The sequence below is a fragment of the Malaya genurostris genome, chromosome 1 (genome assembly GCF_030247185.1).
Source record: "Malaya genurostris strain Urasoe2022 chromosome 1, Malgen_1.1, whole genome shotgun sequence".
In the NCBI taxonomy this organism is placed as follows: domain Eukaryota; kingdom Metazoa; phylum Arthropoda; class Insecta; order Diptera; family Culicidae; genus Malaya; species Malaya genurostris.
In genome coordinates this window covers 130,861,449-130,877,417 of record NC_080570.1, presented here as the reverse complement: position 1 = coordinate 130,877,417, position 15,969 = coordinate 130,861,449, and the positions used below count along the sequence as shown (strand labels likewise).

Genomic DNA, 15,969 nt, shown 5'->3' with positions numbered 1-15,969 from the left:
AAGTAGTAAATGTTGCAACTTTTACACAAACAAACAATTAATACGAATCAATTTTAGGAAGAGTGAAGGAATCATGAAAATTTTATTCGTATTCTCGTCCTCCAGTTATGTCTGTGACATTACCCACCCGCCGTTTTTGGAACAGATTTATTGGATGTCGAACAATTTTCGACTACTCGATTCGATCATCGGATTCGACAGACCAAAATCCATTGTTGAACTGATTTAAATATGCGACACCGGACAGCCGTTGGACTAGCTGTACATAACAAATTCGGAAACTTAACTTCATTTATATTTATAAATGAAGACCATTTAAGTTTAAAACATTCAGACTTCGAGTAGAAAGAAAAAATCTGTTGTTCAATCTGTTGAAAAAACACAAAAGCTGAACATAAATGCACTTTCTGCTCGATTTATTTAATCCAGTATGCAGTTAAATCTTTCTGCTTTCTGAGTAAGTAAACCCGCATAACAACACTTAATCGAACGACCAACTGTAGATTGCATTTGAAAGGAATTTTTTTTTCAAATGTGGATTATGGGCGTCTAATTTTAGCAATCTCTGGTTAAGGCGTTATTATAACGCTCAATTACACAATTCATTCTGGGCACTGCTGTGAGGGTCCTTTCCCCCTTGGGTTCGTTATAAAATACCGTGACGTCATATGATCATGGACGCAGGGTACTGTGCGCAAAACAAGAAACAAGAGAAGCCCTATGACATTCTCCTGCAGCGTTCAATTGAGGAATTCATCTTATTGCGTCATCTCTGTGCATATTAATAACACCATTATTGGTTTCACTGTGATGGAATGCTGTACTTATTTGGCATTTGCAATAGGTCTTGGAAATTTCAATAATGCAAGATTTAATATGAAGCAGGTATAAGTTTCAAAGTATGGCAATTGATATTTTCATTCTACTCCATAGCAACCGAAAATAATATTTTCTATCAAATGATACATATATACCCTAAAATGTACAATACCACAATTCCACTGACCCAATTTTATTGTGTTTTCTATTTCTCTTCCCAGGCACAGGAAAAATGCGACCAGTACATCAACGAGTGTGTTCTAAAAACCACCCACCAACGAACAACGAAAACCACACTTAAATTACAGTACATTAATTGCAGTACCCAAATGTACATCCGACCGACGTAGATATCGTAGATACAGTGTCGACGGCGGCGACTACTGTGACAAAAGGACGGAGTAATTATCATTCCCAGTGATAAGCACTCGGGTGTCGGTGGAGGTGTTCGGTGATTGAATCAGCCACAGACTGACAGGATGGCCGAACAGCAGCAGCGTGATTCACTGTGTCCAAGATTGATCGACTATCTGGCCATTGTGGGCGCCCGGTCGGCGGTCGTTACCCGGCCAAGCAATGCCTCCGGTGGCGGAATCGGTGGAATGCAAGCTGCAGGACCACACTCACCCCCACCGGTGCAGGTTCGTTAACGGGCGGGTTCGAGATCGAGAAACCTATGTTATCCTATTATCGCCACAAGGGGTCCTGGTGTTGTAGGGGGAAAAAACCGTGCATGCTCCAGTTACCATCAGCAATCAATTTTGCGTTCAATACGTTTGTTATGCCTAATATACGAGCACTTTGACTTTCCTCAGTGGGGTGTATCGATTGTGGGGTCAAACTTGTTTTCGGTCGGAATTTTTTTGTTATACGACATATATCACATGCAATGCGTGAGACATACTGCGAAGAAATTACATGATTTTACATAACGCATTGAAAGATGAAGTTGCTGGGAAATGTTTCGTCAAGGCAAGATGTTGGAAATAGTTCTGTCTGAATATGGCGAATCACAACTTAGAAGGTCAAGATTGAACGATTCTCCGGGCATTCTAAGAGTGCGCACAGCCAATATGCCATCTTAGATCTCATAATAGTTAATTTTCATCGTATTCCCGTCTTATCGGGATAATTTTATTATTCATCTCTTTTGTTAGAAACATTTTAAATACCTTTATCCTTATTATCCTTAATTTCAGATTCAGTAAATACAAATGATGTAAATTTATTTCCATTATCTTGGCTCAGCTTACCCAAAAAAAATACACATTGATTGTGTGATTTCTTCGTCCATTCAGATCAATGTTACCTTTGTTAAGAGTATTTATTCTCCCTCCCGCTTCTGAATATTTTATGACCACACGGAAAAGCCAGCGATCGCAAAACAACTAAAATATTAGTTGTTTTTCTGATTTTGATTGGTTAAAATTTGGTACAACTAATCGGCTGTTGTTTTAACTAATCTGTCATTTTTGATTTATCGTGCTGGCAGCTTAGCAACGACACCCAACAAGTAATGAAACGTTTCAGTTGAGCAATGCCAAATACCCTGAGCGAACAATGAAACGTTTCAATGAGATGTCACTCGTGCAATTGAGCCAAGACACAATCCCAGCAAAGTTACTTGTATGCATGAAAGCAAAAAAATGTCTCAGTTGTTTCAACCAATTATTCAGTTATTTGAACTTAAAACGCCAATTGCAATAAATATTTTTTACTGTTAGCCTCTTCGGGGGCAGCTAATCGTTCACTGCTTGAACAACGAAATTTTACCTAATTAATTGCTTATATCTTAATCACTAAACTCACAAAGGATATGGAAATGAACCAAAAGATTACAATTCTCAAAACGGAACTCACCAGAAAAATGGTCACAGGGCATTAGGAAATTTTTCCTTCACTTGCAGAATGGCTCGCTGGTAAACCTAATGCTACAGATACACTTTCAGAAAATACAAATAGTACCACTTCACTTTAGCAGCAAATTTTTAAGCGTTAAGCGGTTTTAATAACATTGACATGAACTATCCTAGAATACATTACTCTCAGATGAAATTAAAACATTTATACTGTAGGAATATCTATTTAACACATGGAAAACTTGTTTCACAATTAACTGTTATATTCTTCTGCATACTTTCACTTACATAAAACGACCACTATGTAACTAACATAAATGGCGTTCATTTACCATTGAAAATATTCAATATGAAACGCTTCTGGTGAAATGAAGAGGTTTTTTGTTCTGAGTTTTGCTGTCTTCGTTCTCCGCCAAGTGACAGCATTTGAATACAACAATTTCGGTTACCTGAATGGTTATGTCAAAATCAACAGATATGTTAGTTAAATCAACAACATTTTAGTTGAAACAACCAGGGCGTGAAACAACAATTGCAACATTGTAATTTTGTGATCTGCGGGTTCTCCGTGCATAACTGAGTTGCTAGAAATATGCTGTATTCATCAAGAAGTACCGTTGTTCGTCAAATTCGATCAACTTGACTTCATTTGTCCCATGTTTGGCATACTTGCTACACACACGCTCTTTTTTTTAAAATATCCTTATAATCCTCTCTGATGTGAAAGAAGTATATGTATTTACCAAAAAGTATTCTAAGGATTCTCATCGAATAATTTTTTTATATATTCTTTTATATTTTACATATAGAAAGGCTATGCAATCACTGTCAAAATCGACTTTTTTAACTTTGTTATGTACCCCCCCCCCCCCCCATACATACGTGTATGTATGTAACAAAAACATCACTTTTCTCGGAGATGGCTAAACCGGTTTTCACAAATTTAAATTCAAATGAAAGGTCTCATAGTCTCATAGCCTGTTATTGAATTTTATCCCGATCCAACTTTCGGTTCCGGAGATACAGGATGACATGCACCAAAAGATGGAAAAAATGCACTCACTTTTTTCAGAGATGGTTGAATAAAAGGACTAACAGTCCTATAACCTGCTATTGAATTTTATTTGGATCCGACTTCCGGTTCCGGAATTACAAGGTAATATGTGAAAATTAGAGAAGAAGTGTGCACTCATTTTTCTTTGAAACGGCTCAACCGATTTTTACAAACTGGATCCGACTTCCGGTTCCGAAACTAAAGCGTGATAAGTGGAAAATTACCAATTTCATTAGCAGTTTTTCACAAACAATGGTCAAAAACAGGTTCAAATCCCATACAAATGTATGATAAATTATTCTAGTTTGCAGAGCTTGTTTGTTTGTGGGCATAAAAACTTAATTCGGTACTACTGCTCTCCCTTTTTCATGTTCCGAAAGCACCGAAAGTGGTGAAGAAAAACTCCAAAAATAGAACTCACTTCGTTTTCCCTGCGATGCTTGAATCGATTTTCACAAATCATGATTTGAATTGAAGCTCATATTATCTTTAAAAATGCTGTGAAATTTCATCCGGATCCGACTTCCGGTTCCGCAGTTACAGGGCGATGAGTGTCAAAGTTTTTAAATCGCCATATAGATTGACAATATGTACAACACCGAAAAAAGAAGAAAACACAAAACAAACGATGCGTGCTTTTTTCCTATTTCATACACGCTATGAAGGAATCGAAACGGTTACGGATGTCTGCCAATGGTGTGTGATATTGGTAAAAGACGGTGCTGCGGTTGATAAAATTTTTAGCTATTCTATGATAAGTGCGTTTGAAAGAATATACGAATATCATTGAATTAAAATTTATTTGAAAAAATATACAATTTTCACAGTCAATAGTACAGTAATACCGTGTCGGTGATGTAATGATGTCAATAATAATAATAAAAGTAATAATCCTACTACATGTTTTATGCTGCTGATTCATGCTGTTTAGCTTGACTTACATATGCAGAAGTAAAAGAAACGCAAGTTCGCTTCGTTTGTTAGATTTCGTTTAATTGATTTAATCGAAATAGAGCATGAGATAGTAAGTCTAGGTTTAGCTAGGTTCAAAACTGTTCCAATTTGTAGGTCATATTTGTTGCTGGTAAACAAACCAACTTCGGCTATTTCGGTCATCTGAATCCGGTTTTGGAAGAATTAGAAATGGTGATTAAAAACTGCAAAAGGGTCTCACTCGCTTTCCTACAAGATGGCCACATCGATTTTCACAAACTTATAGGTTCAAAGGAAAAGTGTTACAGTTCCGTACGGAATTCCTAAATTGGTTGTAGATACTACTACCGGTTCCGGAACTACAGGACATACAGGATTTGTAGAGTTTGTTAGATTAGGTCCGAACAAACTTTCCTATTTCTATTCAATGAACAGTTATTGTAGTGAATTCCACAGTAATATTTATGATGCTATGAGTAATATGAGAAAGGTACCATTACACCACTAGGTGGATTTAAACAGGTTTTCTTCATTGCGTTTGATCAACTGTTTTAACTTTGGTATATGAAAAACTAATATAGATCACAAAAAAAAATTATCTGAACACATTTCGACTTTTTAGCACTAAATTTCATATGACGGGAAAAAACATATGAATATTATTGTGTATGTCGATGTTCTGAAACCCAAAATATCGAAGGCTATTCAATAAGTATAATGATCAACTTCACCATAAATATCGAGTAGCACGTAGATTTTGAGTAGATATAGTATGTTTAAACCAGATTGAATTCTATATTTTAGTACTGATCATGGGATGCCACTCTTTGGTCATAAATGTTGAATAAGAAAAACATCGACAAATTATAACATGACACAATCTTGTTGTTTCTGTTTCATTGAGACTGATGTGCGCGTTAGATCGCTGGATTATAATGCATGTAGCAATGTCTTCAACTTGTTCCATGAATTTGTTTCATATTAGTTACTGTCATTGAAGTGTAATAACGTGTGCTATTTGGGTTAAAGCTCATATTGTCTTCAAAGCTACTGTAAAATTTCATCCGGATCCGACTTCCGGTTCCGCAGTTACAGGGCAGTTGAGTGTACCGGTACGCGCTGGTACGGAAGAAAAAAACACAACACACCTTTACGAACGATGTACACAGCGTGCATTGTTCAATTTCATAGACGCTATATATAAACCAACACCGAACCTTGGATTTGAAAACCGCGAAGCTTGGGTGTGAAAACCACGTTGAATAATCCAAAATCACAGTGTGGTTGCGAATTACTGGTGTGTGATTTTGGTAAAACACGGTGCTTCGGTTGAAAAAAGTCTTAGATTTTGTACGATAAGTGCGACCAAAACAATAAAAGAATGTCAATGAAAGACCGATTTTCATCAATTTGTCTTATCGTTCTATATAGAACTTTAGAATTTCATCCGGATACAATTGTCGGTACTGGAATTGCAGGGTGAAGAGTTTTAAAAATTTTATATCGTCACTTAAAGCTGTGAAGAAAAGAGGGAAAAATTCCTTTTAATTGGAATCCAATTTGTAGGTAAATTTGTTGTTTTCCATACGAACTAATTTCGACTATTTCGATCCACGGAAAAAATATAAATAAGGAGTGTATCGAAAAGTAGTTAGCAACATTGATTATTGAATAAAAAAGCAAAAAAAACATTTTGACATCAGTTTTCGATATATTGTAGAAAAATTACATTTTTATGCATTTCACTGATTATATTGAAGAAAATCCTAGTTTCTGTGAAACGCTCGCACTTTGGACTTGACATACTTCATTAAATTCTGCACAGTTACTTTTGTTACTTTCCTGGTGGCAGCTGTCCAGTTTTTTTTTAACTCCTGCATGCTTTGGGACACTGTACCTTCCTTCCGAAAGTGCCGCTTGACAATTGCCCAATACCTTTCAATTGGCCAAAGATTCGGGCAGTTCGGTGGGTTGATGTCCTTTTCCACGAATTGTACATTATTTTTAACGACCACTGTAGAACGAAGTTGGCGTAGTGGGCTGAAGCCAAATCCGGCCAGAAAGGAGGAGCCTTATGCTTTCTGTACAGTGGCAGCATTCTCTTCTTCAAACATTCTTCCTCGTACACCTTGGCGTTAAATGTACCCTTCGTGAATAAAATCGACGACCGCAAACCACAGGTATAAATTGCTTACCAGACCAACATCTTCTACCCAAACTTTCCCATCGCCACCGTGGTGTCATCGTCGTCAAGGTCCTGGTACACCGATTTCGTATAATATTGCGGTCCGAGCAGCGCTCGAGAGGTTTCCTTGGCGTAGGTTTCGTCATCGATCAGGATGCATCCCTCTTTATTCTGTAGATTCCGGTTATACAGTTTTCGCGTTCTTGTTTTGGCCTGAACTTGCTGTACCAGGGACTTTTTCGGCACCTTTTGTTGTACGTTTTCAGGAAGTTCCGAACTTCGATCCGTTGAATCATCCCGATGCTGGTGTTGAACTGCTTGGCCAAATCCCGCGTCGACGCCGATGGGTTTTTCCTGATGTACTCAACCACTTTTTTGTCCCGGCCGGCCTGGCTGGGACCCGTTTTCCTACCGGATCGGGGCAAATCCATCATGGAAAGGGTCTTACCGAACTTCTCGATAATATTTTTGACACTGGTGTGGTGCACTTTCACCCGTTTTGCAATTTCGTTGTACGTGACACAACTTTCTGAGCACCAAGTGTGCAGAATTTTCTTTCGCGTTTCCGGATCAATTCGACTCATCATTGAAACAATAAACCGTACCGAAACCAATCGATTGCGCAGCTGGCGGATTAGGACAGATTTTTATTTTGGATAGCGTCTATGTTATTGTATAGAATTATTTCCTATACTTTGGTTATTTGAAATCATATTTGATATTTTACTTATTATTATTATTATTATTATTATTATTATTATTATTATTATTATTATTATTATTATTATTATTATTATTATTATTATTATTATTATGTGTGCTTTTTTTAGCCCCATATCGCCGATGTTGTTTACTAAAAGTCCACAGATTTAGTTGTAGCGAGCCAATGTGAATAATCAATCCGGTTAAGTCTCTCACATTACCCATCAATATTTTTAATACAAAAAGAACGTTTAAAAATTTGAATACGTTTCTACAGATCAAGAGCAATAATTTTGCACTCCCTTCGTGAAAATTTCTCTTAGAAAATTTGCGTTCTCGAGACTTTAGAAATTTTGACATTAAATTAAAAGATCTCTCATGTGTGTTGAATTGCACAGATTTAACAAGTTATAGGGAATTGTATGTTGCATCCAGAACAGTTGCTGATTTATGTATATTTATAACAACACCGCAATTCACCAACAACCATTATAAATACAGCGCAGAATAAATGAAAAAATCGATTGATTTTTAAGCCTTTGGAACGCTTTTTTAGTGCATATTTTTCTTCGAGTACTCAGTTGGATTCCTACACTTGCATCTTTGATATAATTGGTGAACAATTTACAACGATTCTAAGAAACTGTGTGCGAAAATACAGTAAAAGAAACTGCAAAATCCATTTTTTAATTTTGCCAAACAATACAGAGTAGAGACGTCACTTTACACTGTCAAAACAATTTTCAGACAATAGAGTAATCCCTATTAAAAAGACAAACCTCCTAAAAACAACCCATTAGATAAACTGAAAATTTCCAAAAAATACTTGAAACCGCAACTTTTTCGTATTCCAGAATTTAGTAACTAAAATACTATGAATGTGAAACATAACACAGAAATCAACAAGATTGTATAGATAGAATATACATAGAATATATCATTATTGCCCAGTGTTTGCTTCCCGCAAAATAATACTCCACTTATCAATCTAATTTATCAATTTAATTGTCAAAAATAGGGGACAGTTGTGACTCAACAATGCTCCGTGATAATCTTTCGCAAAATTTCATGTCTACTAAATTTGCAGTCAATTTTCCTGTTGAGTATCGATTAAAGTTTTCATACAGCAATTATAACGATGCCATATATTTGAAGCCGGCCAACGCTTAACTAAAAACAGTGTCTTATCACATAAATCATAATTATTACGGATTTATCTTTCGGCGACATTTAATATCCATTCATTTTGTGAAGCCGGGTCAAATGGCATAAATTTTCATTCAACCTTTGTATAGCGGTAGCGTGTGGGGATCCCGTTTAGAAAGTAGGCACACAATATTGCCTTTGCTATTACGGCTTTGTTCGGCCGCAATAAATCATATGTCACATACATGGGACCCTCGTAACAAAAATCAAACTTTTTAATCCGATCAGCTTTGCTTGTTAATTGATTTATTCTTCTCCACTACTGTCCAGATCCCGGAGCTGCTACGTCGATATCCCCCGACGGACCATGCGGACTTTCCGCTGCCACTGGATATGGTTTATTTTTGTCAGCCGGAAGGATGTGTCAGTGTGGGACCTCGGAGAACCGGATCAGCCGTACGTGATGCGACTTCGTTCGTGTTCATGTTAACCGACAAGGATTCCGGTAAAACGCGCTACGGTATTTGCGTGAATTTCTATCGTCCTATGGAAAAACATGTTCCTGGAGTTGGCGGAGCGAGCAATCTGCCCGGATCGGGTCGGAAGGGACATAACTCGACATTTCGACGCGAATCCTGGCGAAAAAGTATGGAGAAAAGCTCGGATTCAGCCTTTTCAAGGTAAATCTTAGGCAATGATTTTTTTTATTGTACTTAAATACAAAACTAATTTGATTGCAGTGATTACAGAAGTAGCAATATTGGACCTAGTGACTCTTCGGATCGGGATTGTCCGAGCCGGAGGGATTCGGATCCACCGAATACTTCCTACTACGGAGGACCTCAACAACAGATACGACTGGGAGTGACTGGACCATCAGCCGATTCGGAATCCGGAGGAAGCCATTCGCCATCACCTCGTGCTTCCCGTAAACGCTCCAAAATCCGAAGTCAGTCACTTACTACGCTCTGCATATTGTCCCATCATCCATTCCTATCAACGTTCCGCGAGTGCTTATATATCCTGAAGAAGTTGATTGATGCGTGCAATGACGCGTCTAGTCCCAAGCGTGTAGGAGCTTCCCGGCAAAGTGGGCGTGACAGCGTGTGGAATGTTCTAACGAGTCAGGTCACGGACTCAACGCCTTCGGTTGTACTCCATGATGTAAAAGAAATTGAAACTTGGATTTTGAGACTGCTGTCGGCACCGGTTCCTGTGCCTGGTTCTACCAGAGTAGAGGTATATTACAATAGCTTCATGGTGAGAAAGTATGATTACAATAATAACATTCTTTGTAGGTTGAGGTATTGTCACCTTCGATTCACCCCCCTCTGGTATTTTCTCTACCGGATCACACTCGGTTCTCATTCGTGGATTTTCCGCTTCATCTACCCTTGGAACTACTCGGTGTCGAAACGTGCCTCAAAGTGCTGACTCTGATCCTGCTCGAACACAAAATTATTATTCAGTCTCGAGATTATAATGCTCTGTCGATGTCCGTGATGGCGTTGGTGAAGCTCATATATCCGTTAGAGTATATGTTTCCTGTGATTCCATTATTACCGACCTGTATGGGAAGTGCCGAGCAGTTGCTGTTAGCGCCTACCCCGTTCATTATTGGGCTTCCTGCAACTTTTCTACTTTATAAACGGAATTTTAGGTACGTATTTCAAATTGATCGAATAAAATTTACATAACCGCATGCTTTGCTTCATCATCCAAAAGGCTTCCCGACGATGTTTGGCTGGTAGATTTGGACTCGAATAGGCTAACCCCAGCGTCGGGCGATGCCGATCAAATTCCAGCACTGCCGGAACCGGAAGGAACAATTTTAAAAAATCACCTAAAACAGGTAATCCAATTTCTTCCAGCCAAATGGCCAACAAAAGACCAACGGTCAGTGCATCCAGGCTGCACTTTTGATCATCGACCTGCACTAAATATCTGTCGACTTTCAACTTTCTTGCTGTCAACTTCATTCAAATAAATTCTTCTCTTCTATCCCTTTTCTGTCGCTTTCCTTTTCCGGGTATTTTAAAATTCTTAATGACCAAAACCAAAAACCGAAATTACGGACCCACGTATGTCACCGCAAATTTTACGCGTGCCTTTCCGTTCTGGATATGATTTCCATCTTTATCATCTGTTCGAATGAATACAGGCAATGCAACTGATGGATCAAGCAGGAGTTGGAGTAAATATTACTAATTTTGTTATTATTGAAAAAAATATGTTTCGTTGCATTTTAGTTTGTTTTTGAATTTTAAAGCCAGAGAGAAAGGACTTTAGGCACATTCTCAATTTAGTAACAACGAAATCGGAAACGATTTCAACGAATCATTTTCTCAATAGTATTACACCATAACGATTGATTTTCTTTCAAATTAAAAACTCTCAAAATTTTATTAGAGACATAACCGCAAGATTGACGTAAGACTAAAAAAGTAAAAAGTACGTTATTTTATGCTTATAAAATTTCTGCAGTTGATATTTTGAATTTTCCGAATAAGTTCTTCGTATAATTTGTGGGACCCCGAAATGAACCGCTCTGTGGGATCCATTTCTGTGCCATTTAAAAGTGCAGATTTCATCAATTTTTGTGTTTTTTTGAAAATCAAATAAAAAAAATCACACCTTAATGCATTTCATCCTAAATCAAGTAAACATAGATTTCCCACTATACGGAGACACTGACAGCGTTTCTAGTGAGAAACGGATGTACTTTTTTCCTGTGTTACTGTGGATGTATGAAATGCGAAGGCAACTTAGTCCATACATTTTCGGAGCATTTACGCACCCATTTTTCACCATACGGCGCTTTTAATGTTATGGGCTGCTTAATTACATAACTATCACACTAGGGAATCTATATGTATTTTATTTATGATAATATTTTGGGAAACATATTTTCCATATCCGAAAACAACAACAATATAGATATTTAAGAACCAATTGTAAGTAAATTTTCAGATAAGCATTAAAAATTAGCATGATACGAACAGAAATAGAAAAAAATCGTTTTTGTTTGTGTGTAAATCTGCAGATTCGTATTTCGAGTGCTGCAGATATTGGGCCGTATGAATAAAACGTAGCATGCTTGAATTTCGGTAGTAAATGCTACATGTGGATCACGTTACTGTCAAAAGCAGAGACTTTACTACACAACAACGTTCGAACATGTAGTATTTACTACAATTTTTTGGTAGGTAGCTCCAGAGGTTGCTACTCGTGTGTTTGCTGATGAAGTGAAGTAGAAAAATTAAAATCAAACTGAACTTGACGTGTTTTACTCTGTGGACTATGTTTTTGAGAAGATACTACAAACAACAGACTTTACTACATTTTATTCATACGGCCCATTGTCTCTCAGTCTCTTTCCAACAAAGATGACAGGTAAAAATTTCGAATATTTTCAGACAGGATTGCGAAAGTCTGTAAATTCGAAAAAATGTCTGCAGGCTTAAGTTTCTCTATAAAGTATGATACGCTAAACTGACTTGACGAACAAAAAAATCGTCTGTAAATATTGACGAGAGTCTGCGAAAAACTCGATTTTAAAAATCTGCAAAAACAGTTTGCAACAAACATTGGGCCGTATGAATTAAACGTAGCATGCTTGAATTTCGGTAGTAAATGTTACGTGTGGATCACGTTCCTGTCAAAAGATGCTACAAACTGTAGTATTTACTACAAGTTTTCGGTAGGTAGCTCTAGAGGTAGCTACTCGTGTGTTTGCTGATAAAGTGAAGTACAGAAATTAAAAAAGTGGCATTTTTACAAATGTAAGTACGTTTCTTGCTTTGTGCATGCTTAGGGGCTGCCCATAAAAGACGTCACGCCACAAGGGGGAGGGGGGGTGTTTCATAAAACGTGACCTTTTGTGACAGGGGGAAGGGGGGGAGGTTTTTGGAATGTGACGTCCAATATTTTCAATGAGCGTATTTTTGAAATACCTAATTATATTACTGCTTTGCCCTATTTCCTGAAAAAATCTTCACAATAAACGTTTACATTCTATAGGAAAACGTGTGTTTGTTGATGTAAAAGCTTCTTCTTGTAAACTCGGAAATGAATGATGCAGGAAATCATTTCTGTTGTGATCAGCAAAAGTGCACGGAAGAGCGAGTAAATAAGCGAAATTTATAAATTTTGCCTAATATGAGTAATAAAGAAAAAGATGCCTTCAAACGGTTCAACTTAAGTTATGCACTGACAATTTTTTCAGTAATTTGATTTTCTAGCATTGATAATAGTATATCATAAGAATTTCTCTTATCTGATTCTGATGCAGTTTATTCAATTGTACTCCATTTGAAAAAGGGCGGGAGATCAACGATTTCAGATGTCATGTCTTATCTTGATCATATGTGATTTTCCTCCACCAACATCAAAGCTTATCGAATCATCCAATGATTGAACTTACATAAATCAAGAATCATTTTAGCTCAAAATCACTACTTATTGTGTGACGGAAGATCAGTACCGATATTGATCGATGTGATTTAAAATTCACTGATCAACTGATCATGAAAAGATTCTCCGGCAGTGATCTCGTTTTGATGAGGTTTTGGTCTTTATTTTCTCAGCCCTATATGCTACACTAAGGAAACATTATTCTTTACCTAAAACAATAATATATCTGTGTACCCCTAGGAGGAATAAAACAGATGATTTGAATGTTTCATCAATTCCAACAAAATACTTTTGTTAATTTATATAATTGATATTAATAAAATAATTCTAATCATTTTGTAGTATTCGGGATATTTTTTAATCTAATGACAGCATGTAATAAATCGATTTTTCCCTCATATTTGTATGGTTTGTCATACAAAAATCGTGAAAAAAAAACGTGACGTCTTTTATGGACAGCCCCTTATGCCCGCTTTTCCGGCTCTGTGTCGATACGGTATGCAGTAAATGCTTAAATTCGGAAGTAGCATTAACTACATGTTCGAACTAGTATTTTATTAATACCAAACCGCGTTATACTCTGTGGACTTTGTTTTTGAGAAGATACTACAAACAACCGACTTTACCACATTTTATGAATAAAAAAATCAAGTTCGAACATGTAGTTAATGCTACCTTCAAATTTGGGCATTTATTCCATGCCGTATCGAATCGGAGTCGGAAAAGCTGTAATAAGTATGAACAAAGCAAGAAACGTACTTACTGCTGCAAAAATGTCACTTTATAAAATTTTTCTACTTCACTTTATCAGCAAACACACGAGTAGCAACCTCTGGAGCTACCTACCGAAAAATTGTAGTAAATACTACATGTTCGAAAGTTGTTGTGCAGTAAAGTCTCTGCTTGTGACAGGAACGTGATCCACATGTAGCATTTACTACCGAACTTCAAGCATGCTACGTTTTATTCATACGGCCCGATGTGGTTGACAGCTGATTATTTTTATTGCAGATATTTTCTAAATGTCAGATTGTTGGACCTTTTTATTAAAATTACGTTCAAATGGACATTAGATTTAGATAAACCAGTGATATTTAGTTCAGGATCATGCTCCAACTAACGATTATCCAAGCAACGAATACTCCAATTCACGAACTTCGGCTATAGTCACCTAAGAAACAGGCGTGCCATCATGAAGTCCTCCTCTGGCTTTCATATTTTTTGTTCAGTTTATGTTCGTGTGGTAGGATTTCAAGTAGCAAAACATTTTTCGAAATTTTGTTTGGGTTATGAATGAATTTTGGAAGATTTTTTTTTTATTTCCTGGTGTAATAATGTTAACAAAATTGAAACCAAATTTATATACTTCTTAAATGCCATTTCGCGTATTTTTTAACTTTTGGTGAAAATCGGAGTAACAGTTCAATAGTAATCTCAACCATTGTAAAAAATTCTATCGAAAATAAGTCAGCTCGCCCATCTATTTTTGTTAGTACGATAGTTATTTTTGGCATTGGAAAAATCTGACAAAACGTCAAATACCTCGTCAAATAGTAAAAATTAGAGTGCCTATAACCAGAGTGACGACATCCGTAATGTTGGCAACAATTCAAAACATTCCATTAGCTTTACATTGAATTGACAGGTCGTTTGCTCGTTTGGAACTGGTAGCTGTCATTCCAAACGAACAGCTGTCGCCACTCTGATTATAGTCACTCTAGTAAGAATATATTGTAAATCAAAGCAAGCTTTTCTTAAAGTTTTTGTTATGGTTTCAGTTTTGCAATTATCGTACTACTTTTTATCATTTTATTTACTGTTTCAAACATTATATTACAACTAACAAGGGTCCAACTCAATGTGATATAAACAGGTGGGTCCGACCACATAGCTTGCTGGTGTTGGAAACCCATTTGTTTCTACTTCATTGATTCAAACTCACGAACGGCTCTATTGAACTGTCAGATTTTAACCAAGACTTTTAATTATCGGCGAAATGGTTGACAGCTTAAGTCAAAATTCACCAGTTGCTAGAAAACAACTACAAAAATGTCAGTTTTTTAGAAAAGTTAAAATCATTCGCGAAATAACCAACAGTTGCAATAGAGAGTAACCATAGAAAGAAACTTCAACTTTTTGTTAACAATGACACCGTCAAAACACTTTTCCCTGTAGATGCTTTCCAATGAACAAGACGACTAGGAACGAATTCCTACTGATTGTTGTCACTACATAACTCGTTTATTCTTACGTCTATTTACTCTAATCAGATTTTTAAACTTTGACATCAACTAATTCGAGGCATCAGACACTAAACTAAATTAATATCGAACAGAAACCATTTCAATTGTATATTCCGTCACTTTAATGTACTAAATCCTTTTCATAAGAATCAGATAAAAAGATTTTATTTTCAATACTTTTTGGCCCTCGAAATGTAAGTTGGTTATATTCAACGCGTTTACAAATTACAATTATAGAACGGATTACGTTAGCCTTATTTAAAGTCTTAGATTAACCCTAATTTTTGCCGAATGACGGCATTCTTTGCCTCTTTCAACATTTATTCTAAAGTTTTCTTTTGTTTGCGTAGACTTGAGGTAGCGTATTAAGTAGCTCAGTTGCTGATTCATTGCGAAATGTAGAAAAAAACATGTGTGAAATAGAATACTTTTAGATCACTTGCGAATGTGAGAACATACGGTAAAAATGATATCAACACTTCCAGGCTCTGGGTTCCATGTCAACCGGTAACCAAGGTGCCCCAGTGCAACCGACAAATCTCTCGCAGCCTGGATCAAATCGTGAAAGTTTCAGTGGACCGACTGCCGCTCATCAAGCGTATGTTGAGACGATTT

General features: G+C 36.8%; 1 protein-coding gene across 4 annotated transcripts in view; it reads left to right on the top strand.

The window, feature by feature from the left end:
* The window catches only part of LOC131425794 (MAP kinase-activating death domain protein), a 71,126-nt gene that overhangs the window by 19,606 nt on the left and 35,551 nt on the right, over positions 1–15,969 (top strand). For 3 of the 4 annotated variants that reach the window (XM_058587956.1, XM_058587957.1, XM_058587954.1), the window contains exons 2-8: positions 1,041–1,460; positions 9,029–9,378; positions 9,439–9,937; positions 9,997–10,358; positions 10,424–10,550; positions 10,860–10,892; positions 15,840–15,952. In XM_058587956.1, coding sequence (XP_058443939.1) covers positions 1,299–1,460; positions 9,029–9,378; positions 9,439–9,937; positions 9,997–10,358; positions 10,424–10,550; positions 10,860–10,892; positions 15,840–15,952 — 1,646 coding nt within the window. In that variant the 5' untranslated portion in view covers positions 1,041–1,298. The remainder of the gene's footprint in view (positions 1–1,040; positions 1,461–9,028; positions 9,379–9,438; positions 9,938–9,996; positions 10,359–10,423; positions 10,551–10,859; positions 10,893–15,839; positions 15,953–15,969) is intronic. The other variant, XM_058587955.1, reaches the window with a different exon arrangement.